Source organism: Onychostoma macrolepis, chromosome 20 (assembly GCF_012432095.1).
Source record: "Onychostoma macrolepis isolate SWU-2019 chromosome 20, ASM1243209v1, whole genome shotgun sequence".
Taxonomy (NCBI): domain Eukaryota; kingdom Metazoa; phylum Chordata; class Actinopteri; order Cypriniformes; family Cyprinidae; genus Onychostoma; species Onychostoma macrolepis.
Genome location: NC_081174.1, coordinates 19,723,022 through 19,748,651, shown reverse-complemented (window position 1 = coordinate 19,748,651; position 25,630 = coordinate 19,723,022). Strand labels below are relative to the sequence as shown.

General features: G+C 38.4%; 2 protein-coding genes across 11 annotated transcripts in view; both read left to right on the top strand.

Moving 5' to 3' along the window:
- The window catches only part of sash1a (SAM and SH3 domain containing 1a), a 287,195-nt gene extending 275,488 nt beyond the window's left edge, over positions 1-11,707 (top strand). For 9 of the 10 annotated variants that reach the window (XM_058755747.1, XM_058755749.1, XM_058755745.1 and 6 more), the window contains 10 exons: positions 172-243; positions 387-524; positions 1,197-1,329; positions 1,907-2,076; positions 2,307-2,516; positions 3,100-3,250; positions 3,370-3,498; positions 5,996-6,954; positions 8,876-9,007; positions 9,127-11,707. In XM_058755747.1, coding sequence (XP_058611730.1) covers positions 172-243; positions 387-524; positions 1,197-1,329; positions 1,907-2,076; positions 2,307-2,516; positions 3,100-3,250; positions 3,370-3,498; positions 5,996-6,954; positions 8,876-9,007; positions 9,127-9,387 — 2,355 coding nt within the window. In that variant the 3' untranslated portion in view covers positions 9,388-11,707. The remainder of the gene's footprint in view (positions 1-171; positions 244-386; positions 525-1,196; positions 1,330-1,906; positions 2,077-2,306; positions 2,517-3,099; positions 3,251-3,369; positions 3,499-5,995; positions 6,955-8,875; positions 9,008-9,126) is intronic. The other variant, XM_058755746.1, reaches the window with a different exon arrangement.
- Positions 11,708-12,807: 1,100 nt separating this feature from the next.
- The window catches only part of usta (uronyl 2-sulfotransferase a), a 62,254-nt gene continuing 49,431 nt past the window's right edge, over positions 12,808-25,630 (top strand). The window contains exon 1 of the mRNA XM_058755757.1: positions 12,808-13,382. Coding sequence (XP_058611740.1) covers positions 13,169-13,382 — 214 coding nt within the window. The 5' untranslated portion in view covers positions 12,808-13,168. The remainder of the gene's footprint in view (positions 13,383-25,630) is intronic.

Here is a 25,630-nt window from a genome sequence, read left to right as displayed (position 1 = left end):
TAGGAAATCAGGTCATACCATGAACTATTTCTTTTGGCAGATCATCATTTTAAAATGTGTGGTTTCCATTATAAAGAGCAGCATGAATCATTGAGACTCTTTGTGAATCGTTTTAAATGACTGTAATATATTCATTTTCACGTGAATTCACAGTAATTGTTTTTTCTACAGAGAACGTGTAGCTTTGGAGGATTTGACCTGTCTAATCGTTCCCTCCATGTGGTCAACACGACCGAGCCTAGTGTGAGTACAAATGCGCTCTTTCTCTCGCTTCCTCTTGATTTGAGCTCTCATATGCAGCTGCAGTGTTTGTAATCCAATTGTGTTGATCAGCTGGCTTTCAGTGTGCTTAATCGCTCTCTTTCTCTCTCTCTCTCTGGCATAAGGAGCAGGAGGCTCTGTACAGGGACGCTGTGAAATCTCCCACCACGTCCCGTATCTCTCTAGGAAAGAAAGTCAAGTCTGTGAAAGAGACTATGAGGAAACGCATGTCCAAGAAATATGTTGGGTCTCTCTCTGAACAGGTACACACACAGATGCCCATGTGCTTGCTTTGACCGTGCTGAGTTATGTGCTATATAGCAGGCTTGTTCAGAGGTGAGACCCTGCCTTTACTCCAGAGGGAAGTAGCACATGTGTGCCCCACTTTCTGAGTTTCAAACTAGGGTCAAACATCTTTTAATGTAGCCTAGAGCTTGGATACAAGCTCAGTCCAATTAAACACACCCTTACTCCCTCGCAGTGTTGAATACACACTCCCTGCCTGTATTCACATGCTGTTGAATATGTTTGTGTCCAAAAATGCTGCCTCTGTAAGCAGCTCACTAGGTTTTAGTTACAATTGAGGCAAGAGTTTACATCTATGTGACGCCATCTCTTTTGGCATGTTTAATGTAGATTTCTGGATATGTATGTTTGTTAATCAGTGTTGAGCTCATCTGTGCAAAGTGAACTTTATGTGCCAAGTCGCCAACACCATGTCTTGCTCCCTGTAATCATATTATGTTGGAGTGCCACCTAGTGGCAGCTTAGTGTAATTACTTTGCTAAACTAGAGGATTAATCTCACAGCAGTACTGCGATCAACTGTCCTTTTTGTGGGCTTTATATTATATGCATCACCTGCTGTCCTTTATTACTTTTTTCATTTATAAATAATAATATACTTTCAATTCTCTCATTTTCTTCTTTGTATAGTCCAGTCCAGATGCAACGCCCAGTTGTCCTCAGTCTCCTCAGCCAGACACAGACTCTCTAGAGAAGCCCAAACTCAAGGCAGGAGGGTCTGTAGAGAGTCTGCGCAGCTCCCTCAGTGGGCAGAGCTCCATGAGTAAGTATTTGTGGTGTGTGTGTGTGTGTGCTTGTTTGTGTGCAAGCATAGCTATTGCTCATATTAGTCTTATCTTAACACTGTGTTAAAGCCGGCATGAAATGGAAATTCTCAATATATGCATTTTATTGATCTTATTTTGAACAATTCAGCAATGTATGTGTCTTTTTTTTATACATTTTAGCCTTGAAATCTTTAATCAAAATGTCATAAGTCTTCCAGAGTAGACTACTCTCTGGTGACATATGCCAGACTTCTCCAATCATTTAGTCCGCATAAAACCCATTTTCTTGCAGTCGAATGTAAGCTTACATTCAGATCTGCCTCCATTCCATCCAATCAATAGGCGATGAATAGATGAATCCCCGTCCCATCTATTTCACTCTGTTATGTAACAAAATGGAAGAAAAGACTACTAAAATGTCACTACGGACTATGTGCTACGGACATTAATGGTGCCTTAAATCATGTAGATGTTTGTTTTTTTTCCCGGGTTTTTTCTGGCAGTCTGATTAATGATTTTTGTCTGGTGAAAGAATCCAGTCCTTTTTTAATGATAGTGTTGGTCCTCTCACAGGTGGACAGACAGTGAGCACCACAGATTCATCAGCCAGCAACAGAGAGAGTGTGAGGAGTGAGGATGGTGATGATGAAGAGCCTCCATACAGAGGCCCTTTCTGCGGCAGAGCTAGAGTTCACACTGACTTCACACCGAGTCCATATGATACAGACTCACTCAAACTTAAGGTGCTGCACTCATACAGGAAATTAACCCAACTCATTTAAAATGATTTTGTGTTTAATAGTTGTTATTGAATAAAAAAAGAAAAACACCCAGAAACTAATCTAAAACACACATTTTCAAATCTGCAAACTGAATTATAAATTGCCATGCTAGTTTTAATATCTCATATTATCCTTTCAATATAATTAAAATTACTTTGAATCTCACTATATTTCTCTCTTTCTCTTTCAAGAGAGGAGATGTGATTGATATCATCAGTAAGCCGCCCATGGGCACATGGATGGGTCTGCTCAATAACAAGGTGGGCACGTTTAAGTTCATTTATGTGGATGTGCTGGCTGAAGAAGAGGAGAAGCCTAAACGAGCGGTTCGGAGGAGGAGGAAGGGCAGGCCGCCCAAACCCAACTCAGTCGAGGAGCTTCTGGAGAGAATCAACCTGAAGGTGAGACAGGGACCACATACACAGCCATTTTGTGAGATATGTACATGCTTTGAAATTTGATTGGTATATCTATAATCATCTAGCATAAATCTGAGTGTGTGGCTCATCTTTAATCTTTACTGACAGAATGGAAAGAACAGGGTGGGGAGAGATGAGAAAATGAAAAAGTGGATGCTGGTGTGAAAAGATGGTCAGCTCTTGTTAAAGCAGATTAACTATGAGAAAGTGGGACGATGTCATTTCCCCATGCCAGTTAAATATTTTATTTAAAGACGGAGACATACACACCCTTCAGACCTCCCACGAGCTCCTGCATTATTACATCTCTAAATAACATCACATTACAGACCTTACGCTTCACACAATAGACACCAAGGATGCATTTTAAGCCTCATTGTGTTGTTTTAGTGTGTTAATGGACTATAATGATAGCTGGCCGTCACAAAAGAGTTTGAAGTCTGGAAACATTCCCACACATAAATCCCACCAGGGTGGAGTGGGGTATTTTTAGCTGTAAGGGTCCTACATAGTGCTTCTGCTCTACTGGGTGTGTAATCTGTGAATGTATGTGTATGTATTTTAGGAGCACATGCCTACATTCCTGTTTAACGGGTATGAGGACCTGGACACATTTAAGCTACTAGAGGAAGAAGATCTGGATGAGCTCAACATCAAAGATCCTCAACACCGTGCCGTACTGATGACCGCTGTAGAACTTCTGCAGGATTACGACAGTAAGTGTACACATACACTAAATACACTATGTACTAAATGAGTCTTTATACATTTATCACTTGTTTATGAAAGAAATAAGTGTATACATTTCCTAACTTTGTGTGTGTGTGTTTTCTAGGCAGCAGTGATCCGGAGCGCAGCGCCCTCTCTGGCTCTCAGGAGAAACTCCTCTGTGAGGGGCATGGCCTCATGGCCGACTCCCCACGGGACTCTGGTTGCTACGAAAGCAATGAAAACCTAGAGAATGGTAACCAGGCGCTTGTCTAGTATCTCCATACCAACCGCATCACCATGTCCAGCCTAGTGTAGCAACGCCATGACACCATCCTCTCACCTCTGGGCCACGCCTCTCTCTCTGCCATGACTTAGTGTCCTAACAGCCAATGAGAACCTGTCATCACATCTGGATTTAACCCAAGCCTGTCTGTCTGTCACATCTGCTGTGCCCTGTTCTCTATCTGCTTCTCTGCTTCTAGAGGCGCTGTGTCATCATTCCTTTAACTGTCTTATTCAGCCTCCCCAGACTACTGCTCCTGCTTTCTTCCATTCTGTTAGAAATCGAAAATTCAAAAAAACGCAGAAAGTCTTGCTATTGCTAACTGATCAGAATCCATCCGCTGCCTCAAAAATCAAAAGAGAGACACAAACTCAGAGAAACAAATACAAGGCTTGTACTCACAGCAGGACTTAAACAGGATGATTTTGAGAATGTTCTCCATGGCAAACCACCGCAGACTCAATTTAAAGTCTCTCTTCCTCTCCCCCTTTGCCATTTCAAGAAATATCACTCCATATTTGTGTGGTGTTTGTTGTGGTCGTATTGCACAAGTTCTTATGTGCCTGAAAAAAAAAAAGACTTTATAAATACAAAATGTAGTGGATGAATCACATACATTTGGGAGGTGATATTTTACATAGATTGTGTAAAAGTAGGAGCTAATCTACTCTTTTTAAAGGATTTTATCCAAGAGAAAGCATCGTATCTCATTCTCTTTTTCCAAAGAAATTCAGTATTTAAGGTTTTCGCTCTTCTGTTGTCATCTTAACCTCCTACTGGCATCTTATAACACTGACTGATCCCTCCTCCTGTTGTGTATGTCAGTGTATGAGTCTCTCTGTGTGTGTGTGTGTGTGTGTGTGTGTGTGTGTATGTGTGTGTACGTGTGTGTACACGTGCGTGTGAGTGTGTGGAGTATGATTGTTTAGGATGGATCAGAAATATGTGCAATCTGCCAAAGTGGAAAATAAATCCATTCTGTGATCTCTTGCATTCTGGTCTGCTTGCTTTTTTCATCTGTTTTCATCTCTTGATATTATTTTATCTGTGCCGATTACATTTCCACTCATTTCTTGTAAGAGCAGCGGTACAGAGCTTATTATATTCACTATTAAATCATGCACTGCTTTGTCACCATTAGAGTTTTTTGAGTCATTGGGATTCTGTTAAAATATATCTGATGGCCCTGGAAAAATACTTTAAATGCATCCTTGAATGCTTCTTTTTCATTTCCAGATCCTTGCATCATTTCTCAACCGTCATTGTCATTTATGATCTTCATTTATCTTAAGGTTCCTGCATATAAATACTCATTAATCATTTTATTTATTAACTCTGTTTTTTATAATATTAAAAGTATTGTGCCTCTGTTAATCTTAAATAGTTTGACTGTCACTAACTCTATGCTCAGCGTATTAAGTAATATGATGTGGAAAATTGGCAGAAAATGATGCGTTTTAAATAAATATGATCTGGACTTTCTGGTGGTTTTCGTCGCTTAATGTCTTAACACTCACACTTAACACTCACTCAACCAACTAACCCTTAAGTAATCCTTAAAAAAATCACTACAACTAATGAACACATCTGTAACTAAAATATGTAATGAACTGTGCCTCTGGGTACCTGCTAAACAATGTAACCATTAACCTGTTCAGTAACATACTTTTTCATACCTTTACTTACTTTACAGATGCTCATTTTGTTTTGCATGGTAAAAAGATCATGAAAATGTCATTTTTTTTAATCACCTTCATGTTGTTCCAGATCTAACTTTCTTTTGCGGACTGAGACTTTGAGACATAAGCAAGCTACACAGTTCTGGAACAACATGTCCAGTCAACTTAACCAACATTAACTCAGGCTGATATTACTTGCCTAAAACAATATGCTAAATTATCTGGAAAAACAAAATCTGCAAAAATTGTACCTTTAGCTTGGCGTTGGAGTAGTACTCTCAAAGGTACACTTTTGTTCCTTTTGTAAACCCGAAGTGTGTATTTTAGTACATAAAGTTAATGATGCTCCATATACCCTTAAGGTAGTAATAGCCACCCTTTAGGGGTAGATGAAATACCTTTGAGGATACTGCCCTGGTGACAAGCTGTTGTACACCTAAAGGTGCAAATTTTTGCTATTTATTTTCTGACAGCTTTCATCACATTCTTTCAGATTGTAGTACATATAATATTTAAAATCTTACACCTACACAATGCATGAATCACACCAATAGTAGTGCATATCATGCATGCATGCATTAATAATAAAGTGGAAGAGCTGCACTCTCATGTGTGAAACCAAATTGCTGCAGTACTAGATCTTAATGATCATCAATTTCACAACATCAGGGTTATGCTTAGGAACCAAAAAAAAAACAAACAAACCATAAGGTACCATCTTAAGCCTTTGAGGAAGCAATTAATATGTGATTAATGAATTTATGTGAAGGCACGGCTCTCTGTTTCAGGTAAGAGCCGCAAGGCGTCGCGCCACAGCCGTGGTTCATCTGGATTTGATTGTGGGGGTGTAAAGTCTCCAGACTATCCCACTCTTCCCATGACTCACTCCACTGAAGCTCTTCAGCAGCAGGCCAAAAAGGAACGCAAATTCCCGAAGACTTTTCTGCCCCGGCCCATAAAGGGTTTCAGTCTGCGAAGCCTCGGGCTCAAGAAGGGCTCCAAAGCAGGACAGACCTCCTGCATACCGGTCAGCCGAAGCTGTGAGGAGTTGGACGGTCCCCAAGAGACCCTTGAGTCTTGGAAGCGCTCGCATTCTCTGGGGGATATACACTGGGAGCAGGCCTTCGATCAGAGGAAGGACCAGAGTGGCAGTGAGGATAAAGGCAGGCCAGAGAGCAACAAAAAGGATGCAAAGGCCGATCCTGTAGAATCAAAACTGGACCCGTCTGGAAGAGAGACGGGCTCACTGCAGAGACCTATGGTTCCCACACAGCTTCCTCTCAGCCCGGTCGGTCCATTGCCTGCTGCCCAGACCTCAAACCGCCAACCGGTTTCTGCCCCGACTAGCCCCGCTCCACGGACTCACCCTAAAAAGCCACCTGTCCCACCTCCTGTGCCTGCTAAAAAGTCCAAAGAACGTCTGCCGAATGGTCTGCGCCATCCTCCGCTAGTGCTGTCCGGTTCGGTGCCAAATACGCCAACCCTACCCCCAAAACCCATTTACACCCCAACCACTCCCTCCGAGAGTTCCCCATCAACCCCATTATCTCCAAGTGAATCTGCAGCAGCTCTGAGTCCACCCTGGCTGTCTGACCTACCTGAATCAGCATGTCCTCAGATCCACGGAGCTAAAGTTGCCCTCAGCAGGAAGATCTCCCATGCCAAAATGACTGACCTGGAGACTCTGCTGGAGGACAGGATGCGCTTGGAAGGCATTGACCTCACCGAAGAGCCGTACTCTGATAAAGTAAGTCATGATTTCACTTCACTTCACTTCTGCTGTTGCCTACCACAGTTTTCAGGTAGTAATAGAGTGCATAGCATTCACAAAATTAACTCCTTTGAGAACTTTTTGTAATCATAAAATGCAAATGTTACAGCGTATACCTGAGTTCCTCAATACTGGCCCTAGAGAGCCACTGCTCTCCAGAATTTAGCTCAAAGTCTGTTCAAGCAAACCTTCCTGTATTTTTCTAGTAACTCTGAGGACCTTGATTAGCTTTCTCAGGTGTTTTTGATTGTGGTGGGAGCTCAACTCTTCAAGGCAGTGAAGAACTTTTTAGGGATTTGAGGAGCCCTTCAGTATAGCCTAATGGACTTCATGTTCATGTGACCTCAAGTTTGCATGAATTGCATCATATGGTAAAAATGGTGTGGAAAATGGCGGCACTATAGCAGTTATAAAAAGGTTAGCAGACTAAATAAAAGCACAATGATTAACAGTAGGGGGCTTGACTCAGCCATGCCACTGTCCCTGGAAAGTCATGGCTGGGAGTATTTTTTCCTTCCATTCACTGCTGGAAGTTCTGTTGAAAGTGTCAAGAGAAATGGAAAGAAACATACATTTCAATCAGTGCTCATCCAAACACTAATTTCCGCTCATCAGTTTCCATATAAGAAGATGTTCCTATAGTACCTATACAGTAGGTTTCTGTTGGAGTCAACCTTCTTTTCTTCGACTTTTTTAAATTGCTAAATGCACGGCTTAGCACAGACATAACTATCACATATCCTGTATCCTTAAAAAGTCCTTTCAGTCATGGCAGCAAAAGCAGTGGGAAAGTGGACTCGCTTGTTTTGTAATTTATAAGCAGAGCATCTAGAGTCTGGTATATCTTCTTGAGTCCTCGGTGTGTAATGTCCACATTCATCAACAAATCAAATCTCATTCCAAGTCACTTCTTTGAGATTAACTGAAAACACTGGAACAGTTTGTGGTTTCAGACTGCCTGGAGTTTCAGTGCTTTTTATTGGTGGCCAATCCTATTATGCCTGGACCCACAGCCTATCGGATATACCCCAAATTGGGCACAAGAAATTGTTTGAATCTCTTTGAGTAGATTTCGAATTAATCTCTCAGTTACCAAGATGTTTGCAAGTTAAAGCTGATGTGTGTGTGTAATATAAATTAAATACTTTTTCCTCTTGCAGCTTGTTTGCTGTTCATTGTTTGATATCCCGGAGGAGTGTAAACACTGTGGCTCTGCGCTATCCAAACATTGCTCTGCTTGTGTGAGCTTTGTACTTGGATTGCTGATTGTTTTACAAAGATGGCCGAGTATTGAGCTAACTACAGTAAAAAAAAACTGCTTGGTTTGCAATATTATGAAGCCACATTGCCTGTTTTAGAGAAGATGGCCATTTGGCGTGCTAACAAAGACAGGCTGAAAATGATTAAACTGGATCTTAGTTACGCCACACAGGGTGCTGTTAGCATTAGAGCTCTGAATCTCACATTAAACAAACAATTTAGCCTCGCTCGCCTTGTAATGCTATAATTGGCACATAAAGTTTGCTTGTTTGTGAGTTAAACTCTGTTTCCAAGTGTGCTTGGTCTCCACCAACCGTAAAATCAATTAAAAAGCCACATGAAATAAACTTTATGATCTGATAATTTCTGTTGTTATTCAGAGTCCACAGTCTGAGGTGAATGTTGCATCGCTCACATTAGCTGGGCGCTAATCATGGCTTAGCTTGAAACAATACAGCATTAGCAAGGAAAATTCTCCTCATATTTTTAATATTTTGATGACTGAATTTGTGCGTCTCTTAAGGGCCGTACAGGGTTGTAAGGTTGTTAGAGATGTTTTCCAATCACTTGGTGGTGGTGAACTTCACTAGATCTTGTTTTCCTGGCTAATCTTTCCTTTTCTCTCTGTGTTTCTCAGCACGGCCGCTGTGGTATTCCTCAGCTCTTAGTACAGAGGTACTCAGAGGACTTTCAGCAGCCAGTGAAGGACGTGGTGTCCAGTCTGGATCAGATCAGAGTTAAACAACTCCGCAAGGAGCACCGCATGGCTGTGAGTTAATTTAGCAGATTCCATTATTTGATTTAGCACATGCATGTGAGTCAAATGAGATCATAATACTCTTATTTAGCCCTTTAGACTTAGCCCTTGTGTTTTCCTTTTCTCCACAGATTCCCTCGGGAGGTTTGACTGACATGTGTCGGAAGCCAGTGTCTCCTGTTCACGTGAGCTCAGTGTCTGATTGGCTCGTGTCGATTGGAATGCCCATGTATTCTGCCTCTCTATTGGCTGCAGGCTTTGACACGCTGGATCATGTGTCATCCTTAAACGAGGCGAAAGCGAGGGAAGCAGGCTTGAAGGAGGATCATCACATACGTATTCTTCTCAGTGAAGCCCAACTTGTCACAGCCAACAGCTCAGGACAGTCATAATACTAACATGAGCTGTTATGAACTTGACTAAATGGATAAAATTTTGCTGGTGAAGAGAGACCTGGACAACAGCTGCCGAATTTTCTCCCACCTTTTTGTCTTATCTCAGCCTTTTGGCATTTTCAGAAATGACTGATCTGACTTCCAAGGACTGTTATTGTGGGCCTATCAACAGATGTTTCCATAGAAACATCTAGTTTTGGCCTGAAACATCCGCCTGTCGAAAGAAAGCACACTTTTTTCTGAGAATTTATGCTTTTGTATGAATTTAGAGATTGTTCTGAACCCCTTTTTCAGGAAGTGTGAGATTTATTTAGGAAAAAAAAAAAAAAAACTGTAAAAGAAAAGTTTTTAGTGCTTATTGAAGCACGTGAGTATCAAGAGTATGTCACCTGGCCAAAGCAATGTCATTTCATGCAGGTTTGTTAATATAATATTACTTTATCTCTCAAAGCATACAGTATGTATATTGGTGAGTCATTCCCAAATGCATGATGTTGCCATATGGGGATATTCAGAGCAATGCACATTTTGATTTCAGGCCAATAGTTGGTCACGGTTTTAGCAAATATGTACTATGTTTGTAAAAAAAAAAAAACAAAAAAAAACACTTTCATTTGTTTCTTTCTTCAAGGTTACATTTTAGCATCACTCCTTATAATCCGCTTAATATAATACTGTATATTCACTGCACATTAAATCTTCCCAGTCTTCTTAACACACAATATTCAACACGCATCACTTACTCGGCTGTTGCGGCATATCAAAGTTTATTACTCTATCAATTTATGTTGCCTGTTATCTTAAAAAAGATACTCCTGCATATCGTGTACCTCTTATCATACTCAGCTCTGATGCCAGTGATGCATCACACAGCTGTAATATGCTTGCTGGAGTGAAATGTGTACAGGTTTTTATTTTTGTTTTATTTCCTTTTCTTTTGTCCCAGATTGCCTTGCACTTTGACTAGGGTGTTGAAGACATTTTGAATCATAGAAAAAGCCTTGAGCTCTTGAAAGCACACAGTCTTAGCCTTAAAATACAAGTAAATCAAATCAGAACTGATAGTGACTAACTTAGAGGAGTGTTCCAGTTACATTTGCAGACTGGAGATTCACCCATGAGTTAAGTGTTCAAAATTGGGAAGAAGAAATATCCAATGAAGCATTATTTATTTTTGTCATTCAGAACACAATGATAATGTGTTTCATGGGGAATAAGGTGCTATGGACTTAACTTTGCTTACACGCATCTGGTGATTCTCTCAGAGATGTGTGTAAAGACAGACAGCATCTGGCTCCTAAATGAAAACTGAGCGTGAAGTGCAACATTAGCTGATGTCTGTTACGTCACTTAGGCATTAGCATGACGCCATCCCTGCTTACAGATTTAAAGCATTACGTCACTCCAAATTAAGCACAATGAAGCGAGTTTCTCCCACAATCACTCTCAGGCTGTTTTTGAGCAGCTAGGGTGAAAACTCAACTCTTTTCAGCACAGTTGCTTCTGCAAATCCTTTGGTTTTTGATTTACAAAAAGACACCAGCCATGCGGTTTTAGGAAATGGTGTTTTTGAAAGCTTGCTTTAGAATTGTATTCCTCCCTCATGCCATTTACTCTTTTGTATCTAACGCAGCACAATTTATAGGCCGTAATGCGCAAGGTTTTAATGAACGTTTTAAGCAGTAGAGAATCGATGGATTCCCTTTGTATCAGAATGGATGCCTTCAAATTGCTATCAGATGAGTGCTTTGATAACAATGAGGCTTTTTATGTGATTAAAATCGAAAAATATATTCATGAAATGTTACTGTAAAAATGCACTTTATTAAAGAATGAAAGTTGTTTTTTAATTCCATTGTGGAGAAAATGAGATTACAAATTGACACATTTACAGTTTTTTAAAGTTTGTTTTCAGGTCAGATGTTGAGGTGAGCTGTTTAAATATCAAATCTCTGTTAAAAAAGAATTATAATCACTTGTTAATTAATTACAGAACTAACCATGACCAGTTAATTATTTCAACTTAAATGATATAAAACTGGGTCTTAAATACATTGATATTTAAATAACTTATTTTTGCTTTTACATCAAATGTAATTATTAGCTGTACTATACATCATAGAGCAATACTCTTTCACCTATAGTTAGTTAGTGACATGCTCCAGTGACCATTGTAAAATATATGTATAAAAATGATTTTATCTGGTTTAAGTTCGCTAATGATTGTCTATAAAGGTTTTGCTTGTGTATTTACAAACAAAAATGTCTTAAAATATTTGTCCCTTTGAGGTGTAATAAAAAAAAAGAATATCCTACACTGACTGCTCTCCCGTACTCTGTATTTTCAGCCATTACTCTGGTCTTCAGTGTCCCACGATCCTTCATAAATCATTCTAATATTCAGATCTGGTGCTCAAGAAACATGAATATCAATGTTGAAAAGAGTACAGTTTTTTATGAATATAAAGTTCAAAAGAACAGCATTTATAAGACTACTAATTTCCTTCAGGAAAAAAACCCACAAAACTTTTAAACTATTTAGTGTATATTATTTTTCAGCTTGTCTGGGACCAGTGTCCTTGGGTGGAATTTTTATACAAAACACTAACAATTATGTCAATGACACAACCCCATTGATCTATTTTTTTCTAACTGTGTCTTCATAAAAATGAGAGGGGAAAAAACAAGGCCTTCAAAATTACATACCTCCAGTGTTCCATCAGTAACTGAAGTGACTCTTAGATCATTTATTATTAAAGTACAAATAAATTCTCTTGACAGTAGTATCAACAGTACTGCATGCAAATAAACATCCTAATTTGAGAACAAATTAGGAGACAAACTATTCTTTCTATCACTTCAATTCTTTGATAAAATAATTTCAAAACCCTCAGGAAACTATATATCCAAAATGGGGAGACAATAACAAACACAGCTTGAGGCTAAAGAGGAGGCCTATTTTTGCCCTTGTTCACCTTTGATTTGGCAATCACCAGACATGATTATATTCCCAGTGGGTTAAATAAAGACATAATTTCATATGATTTAGAGTGCCTCACTGAAATAAAAGATATTGTGTTGCACTATAAATGAAACCACTGTGAGGCAGACTGCTTTTATCATTCTAACACTTACTCACTTACATGGCTGGAAGAGTCAAATTTAGTTTTGCTTGTTCAAATTGTCAAAAACTGCTCAGTCATGAACTTGATTCTTGGCTGAATATTTGTTTAATTAAAATGGTTTCTATCTTTGCTGTTGTCTTTACTGCCCTTTGCTTCAGAATAACAGTAGGACATGGAAAATTGGCTCCAAATCTACAGCTGTTTTCACACAACCAGACAGACAGATAGATATTAGGCATTTTTATTAAAATATGTGCATTAATTTAAAACAATTAGTGATTTTGCAGCTAAATGTGTGCTAAACTGCACTGAATTTTTCTCGCGTCTTCCGCCTGGTGGTGCTGAGCGGCACGCGGCAGCGCGTGAGTGCGAGTCCATCCTCCGGTTGAACTTTTTCCTCCACATTCAGTAATTTGACACCGACACTAACCCCAAAAAGCAGAGGATGGATTCCCAAATTCATTCGCAAAAATAGCTCAGCCAGAGCAGACGAGAAAACACAACCGAGCGGGGGGCGAACATCTGAGCGCGTGTGCTCGCGTGGATCGATCTGTGAAGTGACTTTAGTTTTTGTTTAAATGTTGACTAAAAAGTTTTTATCTAAAGAGGCGGATGGGTGACGACCATTCTCGGCGCTTCCATGTGAGGAGACGATGAAGAATTACAGCAGCAGTCCCCGTCTAAACAATCACAGCACGGATCGGAACAGCAGGAAGAGATTCTGGTTCTCGGCTCTCTGGCTTCGCTTCTCTCTGCGCGATTATGGTTTCTGCATGGCCACACTGCTGCTCTTCTGTCTCGGCTCACTGTTTTACCAGCTGAACGGAGGACCCCCTAAAGTTCTGCTGGAGATCAGGCAGTATCTCGGTAAGATTCCTCTCGCTTTCCCCAGTGATTGGAGACTTGTACCGACTGCTGTCTCGTCACGGCATCAAAGTGTCCAACATTTCCGTTGTGTGTAGCCGAGGCAGATGTCTGAGGTTTCTGCACGTTTTCTTGTTTAGGCGTGTTTGGACAGGTTTGCTTTTTTGCGTCCTCACCTTACCGCAAACTAAACCGTATCTGAAGTCAGACAGGTTTGGGTTGCGAGGCTTTTGGGGGATATTTACATCAGTTCGTTTAAAAAGACAGTTTACCTAAGTCATCTTAGACTCACCCTCACAAACCTGTGTGACCACAATGGGATGTTTGGCAGACAGTCTCAGTCACCATTCACTTCAGTTGCATCTTTTTTTCCCAACAAATGAAAGTGAATGGGGATTAGGCGACTGTCACTGTCAGGTTTGGAACAACATAAGCTTGAGTACATGATGACAGAATTTTCATTCTTGATGAACAATCTCTTTAACTTATAATAATGTAGAATGAAGAACTGTTTTTTTTTGTTGTTGTTTTTTTATTCGGTCTGTATGCACTTGTCTGTTGCCTTTAAACACAAGCAGTAGCTTATATGCCTGCTGATGTAAATTAGAGATCATGTTTCCTCTGTCAAAGTAAACCAATCCATATTCATGTTGCATCTGTGTTAATGCAACTAGCATCAACTTGTGTGTGTTATTTCTGTATTCATGTACCATCTGTATATTTAACATTTGTGCTATTGTTTGCTGAAAGGTAGACTATTCACAGTTTTTTTTTTTTTTTGATAAGCTTAAGCTTTGATTTAGGTTTTGCCAATATATCCTATTTGTAGTCCATACTAGATCAGGGCTAGTTGTCATACAGGCAATAAAATGACAACTTCTTTAATAATTGTTTTGTTGAATTATTGCTGAAATGTTTGCAATAGGCAGTTTAATACCATGTTCCACTGGGACAAAAGTAATAATCAGTCTCTGGTGTAAAAAGTGACTAATTTCTGCACTTAAATCTATTTATGTTGAGCTATCAAAGGAAATGTGCAGAAGGGTTGTGAGAGTAAGAGAGATGCAGAGCACATTGGTCATCGTGTGTTGTCATAAAGAGCAGTCTGTGTCATTGTGTTGCTATGAATGTTATTGAAAATAACATTACCATGAGCAGTCATGCTTTCATTCTGCTAGTGTGTTTGTGAAAGAGGTCAGTGCTATTCTTAATCATTTTAATGATGTAATGTGCTCATGGATCAGCTGTCTATTCTTCCCTTCAATTTATCTATAATCTGTAAGGTCATCTTAACACTATAAAGACTACTGTATCATATTTAATAGACAAATTTCAAATCTTTGCTGAAAAAACAAAAACTGTTGTGCACAACCTTGCAACTTGCAACAGTTAAAACTAAAGAGCTATAGACGTATTATTGGGATTTAGGGTAAATGTACCTATTAAGCTCACCAAAATCTACATTGAGACATTTTTAGTGCACAAGATATTGATTTCAGTACAAAAAAGTTATGTTAAAATAAAATATTAATCTCTCACACAAAAATATTTAATTTTATTTTAAATGACAAAAGCATTTCAATTAAAATATACATCATTAAATTCAAAAAGTCTAGCTGTGCTTAATGGGTACATTTTTGTACCCTTTGAGCACACCCCTGTTCTCATTAAGCTCCCATCATGTTTTATTAAAAAATCTTGTTTATTTTAAGGAAAGTTTTAAAGAATAATTGTAAAAATATATAATTTTTGAAGGTACAAAGTCAATCCCAAAAAAACAGAACACTAAAATCAAGCAACAAGGCATTCAAGTCGATCAGTTATATATTCATAGTGAAGTGTCGTCTAAGCACATTGCAACATCTATATTTGTCCACGTTCAGCTAAGTAACACATTCAAAAATCAGATAAAACAAACCAATAAAACATTTAATTCATGGGGATGAACAGAAACTAGCCTCATTATGAAACCTCTTTTTAAATGGATGTCAAATTATCTATAGTCTCTTAAGGCTGGAATACACTACACGATTTTTGCCCCGATTTTACACAGATTTACAGTCTAGAAAAGTTGATGCTAGTTGCCAAAGATCAGAGCCAGTCTGCAGATTTGAGTTGACAGAATCCATAGAAAATCGATCAACTTAAAGTAACAACCATCAGTTAATATATATAGTTTTGTTATGAATTATTTACATAGACTTTCAATGTGGAAGATCTTAAAGAGAGCATTAATTGGAGCAGCAATAATTTTTAATAAATTTCATGTAATATTTATTAAAATGATAGGATTTTTGCTAAATAAATAGTCTAGGTCATGTAATAAGTTCATACATATTTTAATATGAACAACTATTATTAACAATATCTATGAAATTATACTTTTTCTTATTGATGTCACACTGAAGCTTAATGGGTACGTAAGCTTAATAGGTACGTTTACCCTATAGTGCCAATTGATATTAATATGCATTTAATGTAAGCAGAAAATTGTTCTGACTGTGGTTAGTATTTCATATGTCAGACTTTAATGGGTTAAGTTTCCATACATCGAAAGATGGAAACCAGTTAGTTATTGTCTGAATAGTGAACCAAAAAAAAAAGTAATAGCCAAAAATGTCGACACCCTTGGTAAATATGATCAAAGAAGACTGTGAAAATTAATCTGCATTGTTAATCCTTTTGATTTTTGATTTGAAAAAATCACAAAAATCTAGCCTTTCATTGGATAATAGGAATTTAAAGTGGGGGGAAATATCATTATGAAATCAATGTTTTGACACATTGGCCACAATTAACGGCACCCTTTTATTCAGTACTTTTTGAAACCTCCATTTGCCAGTTTAACAGCTCTAAATTTTCTCCTAAAATGCCTGATGAGGTTAGAGAACACCTGACAAGAGATCAGAGACCATTCCTTCCTCCAGAATCACTCCAGACCCTTTAGATTCCCAGCTCCATGTTGCTGCTTCTCTTCAGTTCACCCCACTCATTTTCTATAGTGTTCAGGTCAGAGGACTGGAATGGCCAGCAGAAGCTTGGTTTTGTGCTCAGTGACCCATTTTTGTGTTGCTTTTGAGAGGTTTGTGTTTGGATTATTGTACGGTTGGAAGATCCAAACATGGCCCATTATAAGATTTCTAACAGAGTCAGCCACTTATTGATTTTTTTTTTTTTAATTTGTTGGTATTTGATAGAATCCATGATGCCATGTGTCAACAAGATGTCCAGGACCTCCAGCAGAAATATAGGCCCACAGCATCAGAAATACAGCAGTATATTTCATTGTACACATGGGGTACTTTTTATCCCTGTGTTCACCAAACCCATCTTGAGTTTTTGCTGCTAAAACTTTTTTAGTTTCATCTGACCATAGAAGCCAGTCCCATTTGAAGTTCCAGTCGTGTCTGATAACTGAATATGCTGTTTTTGTTTTTGGATGAGCTAGGAGAATTTTTCTTGAAACCCTCCCAAACAACATGTGGTGATGTAGGTGCTGTTTGACACTTTATTTGTAATTTTTATTTTTTTTAAGGTTTTCTGACCCCGAGACTCAACTATTTTCTGCAATTCTCCAGCTGTGGTCCTTGGAGAGTCTTTAGCCACTCAAACTCTCCTTCTCAGCGTGCATTAGGACAATATAGACACTAGGGGTGTGACGAGACACTTATCCCACGAAACAAGACGAGACATGAGACTGGGTTCACGAGACGAGACGAGATTTTTAGAGTTTTCTTTTTTTTTTTTTTTTAAATCCTCAATGATGAAATATATAGGGAAAATAGTCTTATTCAACTGAAAAACACATGGGGTACTTTTTATCCCTGTGTTTTTGGATGAACTAGGAGAATTTTTCTTGAAACCTTCCCAAACAACATGTGGTGATGTAGGTGCTGTTTGACAATTTTTTTTAAGGTTTTCTGACCCCGAGACTCAATTATTTTCTGCAATTCTCCAGCTGTGGTCCTTGGAGAGTCTTTAGCCACTCAAACTCTCCTTCTTACCGTGCATTAGGACGATATAGACACACGTCCTCTTCCAGGCAGTTTCGTAACATTTTCTGTTGATTGAAAATTCTTAATTAATGCCCTGATGGTGGAAATGGGAATTTTCACTGCTCTAGCTCTTTTCTTAAAGCCACTTCACTAATTTGTGAAGCTCAATTATCTTTTGCTGCACATCAGAAATATATTCTTTGGTTTTTCTCATTGTGATGGATGATTAATCATGTTCGTAATCACCCTGCAGTGCTCAAAAAAAGAAAAATAATTTCTAGGGGTGCCAATAATTGTGTCCAACGTGTATTTGAGAAAAACATTGATTTCATAATGATATTTCCCCCATTTTAAATTCTTATTATCCAATGAAAAGTTAGATATTTGTGAATTTTTTTAAATAAAAGATCAAAAGGATTGACAATGCAGATTAATTTTCACAGCATTCTTTGAGCATATTTACTAAGGGTGCCGATATTTTTGGCCATGACTGTACATCTTATGGGAAGTTGAACTGAAACTGAACATTGTCGTCATTTACTAACATCTCCTTTTTTGTGCCACAGATTAAAAAAAAATCATACATTGTTGTAACAGCAAGAGAGGCAGTAAATGATGGCTGCATTTTAATTTTTAAAGGTGAACTATTGCTTTAAGGAAATACAGCGATGCATTCTTGAGGTACACTTCAGCTTTTTCCAAGTGGCTGTTAAGTGGGTTCTCAACCACTTTCATCTGCTCAAGCCTCACCCTTTACCGTCAACACCTTCACCAGGAGCACCCACGGTTGCCAGTCAGCTCTTAAACTCCCCCAAAACACGATACATAGATCCAGTCTTGTCCACAGCAGTAGCTTTGTAATGTTATGGCCACATGTGCATGTAGAGAGATCTGAATTCCTTATTTCAGCATATTTTAAACCTCAGTCTACATTTCTGAATCAAGTTAAATGGGGGACAACAACTGACTTCCTCACTGCTAGAGCAGAAAATCAAACTGTTGACACATCATTGGCATTGCCCGTATATAAATGACAAACTTTTTGCAGAGTAGATGTAGCGTATTCTGGATGTATTGTGGGAAATGTTTGAACAAATGAGCTATGGCCAGCCAAGGATGTGCTGTGCTCATAAAGCCAGGCAAAGGAAAACAGTTATTCTCTGCAGGAGAGTACACAGGATAATATTTGTTTTGCCCACTGAAACACACTCTTCAATCTTCAATTTCAATGTGCTTCATTAGCATGAAAATCTCCACAATAGTATTGCCAGAGCATTTGCAGCTGCATAGAACGAGAAATTATAAACAAATAGTTAAAAAACAGTGCAAACAATCAAGTAATCTTAACAAATAAAAAATGTATAGTGCAAAATATACTAAAATATAATGAAATAATGCAATAGTGGGTAAAGACGTAATATTGCTTGGACAAGTCATTAAGAAAGAATGAAGAATAAGACTAATTGTGCCAAAAGCAGTGATAATGAGCTTGTGTTTAGTGATGGAGACACAGACTCCAGTCAGATCACTCACTGACCCTCATACTGTGGTGACAGACTCATGCTGGCACAGTCCTTATTAGTGTTCCCCTCATAAGACACAGTTTCATTGTTTAGTACATTATTAAATGTGTGGTGCATCAGTGTATCTAATTTCATGATCAACTTTCCCAGATATCTGTGTATTTTGTCAGAAAGTGCAGTTCTGTCTTGGATTTGGTTTGATGGTTTGTCTACATGTCTCTTATGCTCACCCAGTCTGCATTTATTTGTTCAAAATTACAGTAAAAACAGTAATATTATGTAATACAATACCATTTTTCACTTCAGTATATTTTAAAATGTATTTGTTCTTGTAATAAAAAGGCTGAATCTTCAGCTTATCAATGTTGATGCTTAATATTTCAACAGAATGTCACAGCATTTGAAACAGAAATCTTTTGTCTTTGCTTTCACTTTTATTAAATGCAAAGCATCCTTGCTGAACAAAATTTTGTAATTTCTTCAAAAAATAATGTAATGACCCCAAACTTTCGAACGGTGGAGTAATTGGTTTCTGTTGTGTTTGTAATTTGTTTGACAGTATTGTTCCGGTCCAGAGTGTCAGAGTGATGGTGGTTAGTAGGTGTTAGTGAAATATCAGGACATTTTCAGGACTTAAACTCCAGACCAGAGAGAGAGAGAGAGAGAGAGAGAGGACTGATATGCAGTGTATTAGTGGGGGTCACCGAGTCTCTCTCTCTCTCACACTTTTGAAGCAAGAGGATGAGCATCTGTCCTGTTTACTTTAAGAGCAGGTGTTACTTTTGGCTGGGCTGTGATTCGGTGTGTGTACACTAAGCGAACACGCGTGTGTTAAGTCACTCTCTTGGACGGTGCTCAAGTGCAGTGCTGTTATGTAGCTCGACTAGTGTTAGGAAGTTCAAGATGGTAATGAGTCTTTCCACTCCAGTGGTACACTTTTACCTTTCAACTATTCTTCACTTGTTGTTTATGATCTGTGGTTTTCAGATCAGAAGTTGAAGTTTAGTGTTTGTGCATGTGTTTATACACTACAGTGCTGTTAGGGGTAATTTGTTTATTTCTTTTTTCCCAAGATACGAATACTTTTATTCAGCAAGGATTGGCAAATGTGTCTTGAGCACCAATCACCATATTAAAATGATTTCTGAAGGATAATGTGACACTGAAGACTGCAGTAAAGACTGCTGAAAATTGAGCATCAGAAATGAATTGCATTTTAAATTAAATTAAAAATAGAAAATAGAAAACCTTTGAAAGGTAGTGATTATTGAAAAGAATCATTATATTAAAATTTATATAAAAGTTATTTTAAATTAAAAATAATAATATTTCACAATGTTACTGTTTGTACTGTCTATCTGATCAAATAAATACAGCTTTGGTGAGCATAAGAGACTTCTTTCAAAAAAAAAAAAAACTTACTAGCCCAAAACCTTTGAACAGTAGTGTAGATTGACTAGAATCATTGGAATGTTTTGGCAAACTGAAAGAGGGAGAATCTTTGCTGTTATGCTCGTAAAAGGTGGACTTGAGTCTCATGTGTTTGTGTTGCTGTCTGAGGACTGTTTATGACAGATTGGGCAGTTCTTTGTGACTAATAGAGGGTCATAGAAACACTGGGTGTGTTTGTGCAATTAATCATAATTTGTTATGTTGCCTTGACTTTCAGACCTTCTTGGACTATAAAATCACACACATACACACTAAAATACTACTGCTGAGAGGTTGTTGTGATTGAATAATCCAGACAATTTACAGAATTATCTCTGGTTCATATGGATTAGAGTGGAATATTAGAAGGCCACAGACACACGAGTAAACACTCTTCAAGAGATGAACTTGATCTTCATTGATTTACTGTAGGTAAGCCATCCTGCTCGTAAAGATCTCCACTCCTGAACAGTTTGAACTATAGACCCTTTGCACTTATATGACCTTTAAGGTGGGAGAAATTCAAAGGAGATTCATCGAAATGCTGGTCTAACAATGAGCTCATCAAAGTAACAAAGTGGTCATCTATGGATCTTCTATTTCTAAACTCATGGATTTATGTGTATTATGTATGAGCTGTCTGTATTATGAAAAATAAGACGGATTGAATGCAAAATTGCTCAAATGTTTTCTTTATTGGTTTACAAACATGTCATCTAATATCTTGCATGGCCAAAGGATCCACAATGCAACCTTTTTTCTCAACCTTTATTCAATAGAATGTTTCTCTTTCTGAATGTTCTCACTGTTCAAGAGCATGCCTTGACTGATTTACTGGACCCATTTAGAGGGGAAAAACAACTAAATGAGACAAAGCTATTGGAGCAGCACGTTAAGAGTTTAGCCAGATGCATATGATAGTCACATTGGAACAATTACACACATGCACATGTGAAGACTTCAGCTGCTGTATGCACTGACGTAAACTCTGCAGTCTGCACACATTGATCTCAAACAGAATCCCCTTAGAAACACCCTTGCTTCACAGTCTTTGCGGTTCATAATCACACTCATAAGAAGTGTTAGCAATGTTATATAAAAGTAGACGCACAAACAAGCGTGTAATTCTCATTTAGATGTCAGTCTCTGCCGAGCTTCACTTATGTACATGTGATTTTTGGCAGGTCCAATCTTTGTGTGCTTATACAGCCTGCTTTCTGCGCCCATAAAGAAACGAGGGATTGATTTTATTTCATTTATTCATCTTACTCTCCCCCGGCTGACAGATTTACACGGTGACTCTCTTAAACTCGCAGGCCAACTCCTCCAGAGTGGCGCAGGTGGGAGCTTTTGCAGCAGGAAATGAGTTCGCTGAGCTGTCAGTCATATTTTGCTGGGCATTTAATGTAAACAGTGTAAGTTGTTGGTGGGCGTACGGTTGTCAGATTGCCGACTTGTTTATTGAGTATTAAAATCCCACATTACTGAATAGTATCCTATGAGAGTGGAAAAACAGAAAGGGGTTTATAGACTCTGAAAGGAATGGACAGCAGACAATGTGGATCTATGATTTGACATTTGAACTTTCAGTGAAATATGTGCATAGACAGAGGGAGGCTTGCCAGCCGAAGTGGTTTCCTGAATGTTTGACTTGGACAAATAGCCTTTGTAAGATCAGAGCTCCATCATTTTCTCGCTGTTTCATATACACTGGCTTCTTTCTTTTTCTTTATGGAGGCTATTCTTTTATGTATGAAATGTGTAAATTTAATGATATTCTATGTGAAAGCTACATTCATATAGGCTCATTTAGTGCATTTGGTTTCGAACAAAGCCAAAAGTGAAGTCAAGTGTTAAGATGTAAGAGTTATCAAATCACTGACAATATCAACTTAGGCTTATTGGAAAGACATGCCTCTTCCTATATTTTTGCCAAAAATGTATCTATAATGTACGATTCACGGTAGTTTCCAGCTGAAATGACCACTAGTGGTGGTAAAACACCAACAACTTGTATTCCTTTTCAAGCAAATTATGATTACAGGGGCAAATAATTGATTAATAAATACTTATTTTCATGTGCTCACTTGCAAATTACTGTTGTGACCTTTAAAGAAAACACTTGCACCATAGTGCATGATTTGTAAGGTAATACATTTTGAGATTTGCGTTACATAACCAGCTCCATATTTAGGCTATGGCTTTTCTGATGTAGTAAACTTGCTTGATAGCTCACCTGGTACAGCATTGCACTTGTGATCTACAATGCTCAGGTACAAGTCAGGTGAACCATTAGACTTGATAAATTAGCTTGTAGAAGCAAAAGGCTTGTAGAAGCAAGCTAATGTGGCATTGCAAATGAGTTTTTATCAGACGTTTGCTTTTGTTAACACTCTCAGTTAGGTTTAGTGTAGGTGATTTTCAAATTCAATAGAGTAATACCTTTTAGTGCATTTAATTTCCGAAGTGGTGCGAAAAGTACAACAGCCAATTTAATAAAACACTGACAGATTCACGCCCATCTGTTTCAAACTGAATGTGCTTTTAGAGCAGATCACTGGACATTTCGATTTGAAAGTGCTGTGAAACTTGCGAGAGGGAAAGTAATATTATTTTGCAGAAATGTTGCCACAAGCACTTTTTTCCAATTTGGATTGAGTCTGAGTTGGACAGCTTGGAAATGTAATGCAGATCCTACACGTATCAGCTGAAGTATGTGTTTCTGTCCCTTTTAAAAAACAAAAAAAAAGCCCCATCTCAGTTAACATAATCTTAATTTTGTAATTTCACAGTTTGAGAAAGAGGATACATGTTACAGACAATACTTTTTGTTTGCAGTGGTTTGGACCATTTATCCTATTTCCCACACTACAAAATTCCGAAATTAGTTCAATTACAGCACCTAATGATTAATAAAACCCCAAAGTCATTAAAGATTTATTCTCCAAGTCAAATACAGAATTGTTTCAAATGAAAGCAGCTACACCCCAATTTTTCCTGTTATTATACTCTACTCTTGACTCTACTCCACATCCACATCAATTCTAGCCATTAGTGATCTTAAGTCAAATTTGGAAAATGTGATGAAATATGTATCACAGTGACTCATTGACGACATTTGAAACAGAAGAAGCAGTGTTGTGATTCTGTACAGCTCTCTTTGGTATGTCTGTTGGAGCTTAGCTCAAGTGCTCCTGTTACTCCTGCCGTTGCTGTGTTGAGTTCGGAGAGGACAGTCACATATTTTGGCAGTGGTCTGTCAGTGAGGATCTTTTGGGTGAGGGGGATATGCTAGGTGTGGTATTTCACATCTGCATGGACTCCTTCTCTGAGAAGAACATCTCGCAAATCTGTAAAAACACATTTCAAACTCTGATTCTCTCACTCAAACCAGATGTTGAGGAAGTCACATTAGAGTTAATGATAATAATGAGATTAGATTTTAAGGTAGCCAGATCGCCACAGTGTTTTGAACTAAGAAGGTTGTGCCTTTTTCCCTACTGTTTGCAAAAGGTTGATGAGGGCACAGCTGGCATTTGCGCAAACGTGTGGGTGGCTCAGTCAGTGGTACTATGGGTGGGGCACATTTACCAGTGCCATTAACACAGCAATTGAAGAGCATTCCTGAAAACTTGCTTGTTTGAAGTGGAAATTCATTCCTTAAGTCCCTTGTCATTCCTGGCCCCCAGGAACCTAAGATCCTTTTTTGTGTTGTGTGTCATCTGTTTCTTGTCAGCCGTTTTCTCTTCAGTGATTTTCTATATTTCTTTGAGGGGCATTTAGATTTTAAGTACCAAATTGTACTGTTTGGACTGAGTTGTTGATCTCCTCAATGATGCAATCCTGAATCTCTTCTACCACAAGATGGAGAACATTCCACAAATTATGTCATCCTCAGATCTTTCCAGCTTCATCCTGAGAACATAATCCAAAAACTGCCTTCCAACAAGTGTTTCCATTTGAGCTTGTCTTTCTTTGTTAATGCTATTTAAGGGAGCCAGAAAAAGGTGTTTTATGATAGCCATCTTCAGATAGGTCTAATTGCTCAGTAAAATGGTTATGAAGATGAAGTGCTCTGGCAGATCACTATATCTTGTTTGGAAGGGCCATCTGCCCTACTTTACAGTTTGCAAGCCAGCTCTGTTTTACTAATTTACTGCTTGTGAAAGAACAGAAGTACCCGCTCTAAAATAGTAACCTTAAATATATGCTGGGCAGATACGGCAGCCATGCCCGACTCTTTGTGTGTAACCGCTCTGCGCTTCTTGGGCAATGTGTACGTGTATGTGTCCGTGTCGTGTGTGCACGCCGCTGAGCTTTCATGTTTTATGTATGCCAAGATATGTAAGTGGCAAGTTGGTTGTTTTCAGTTTTTCCACAGTGCCAGCTTATGAATGTTCAAAGTCATTTCAATCTTTGCCGTCACTTCCTGCATGACACATTTTCACCTTATTCACTGATTCTCAGTTGTTAGGTCTTTTCTGTTCTGATAGGGTCACGAACAGCTAGGTAAAAACAATGCTAAATGCAAATAATGAAGATGTATTTAATAATACATCATTATTATTTAAAATGAGAAGAAAACACTTTCTATGTCTTTTACTGTTGATGTCTAAGGTGTCCAAAGAAGTCAGACTTTAGCACAGCAAGGCTGCATTTATTTGATCAAAAATGCAGTAAAAAGAATAATATTTTGAAATTTTATTACAATTTAAAATGTAATGTGTGATGGCAAAGCTAAATATGCTGATTTGGTGCTCAACAGTTGATTAATATTTTTGGGGAAACTGTGATACATTTTGGAATAGACATTTTTTGTAACATAAATGTCTTTACTGTTTGATTGATTATTCTGAACTATTTAATGAGTCCCTGCTGGATAATTTCTTTTCATTTCTTAGAAAATAAAAAACCTCATGCTTGTTGGCCTTTTAAAGAGTCTACATCAGCTGCATCAGCTGTTAACCTTGGCATCTGTCATTCCTTTTAACAACATGTCTGTGAAAGTCCTCGTGTTTAGTCAGTGGCTATTTCTGGCAGCTTGCTAGGGACGACACAGTTAACATTGTTCATATACAGGGGTTCGACATCTAGCACAATAGGGAATGGCATGACATTGCAGCTCAAACTACCACTGATCCACCCCCGTGCTTTACTCTGGGCACGCAGCCGTCTGAGTTGTAAGCCTCTTTAACGCTTCTCCACAAAGTAACTCTCCCGGATGTGGGAAAGTGAAGGTGGACTCATCAGAGAACAATACATGTTTCACATTGTCCCAGATTTCTACTGCTGGCACCACCGA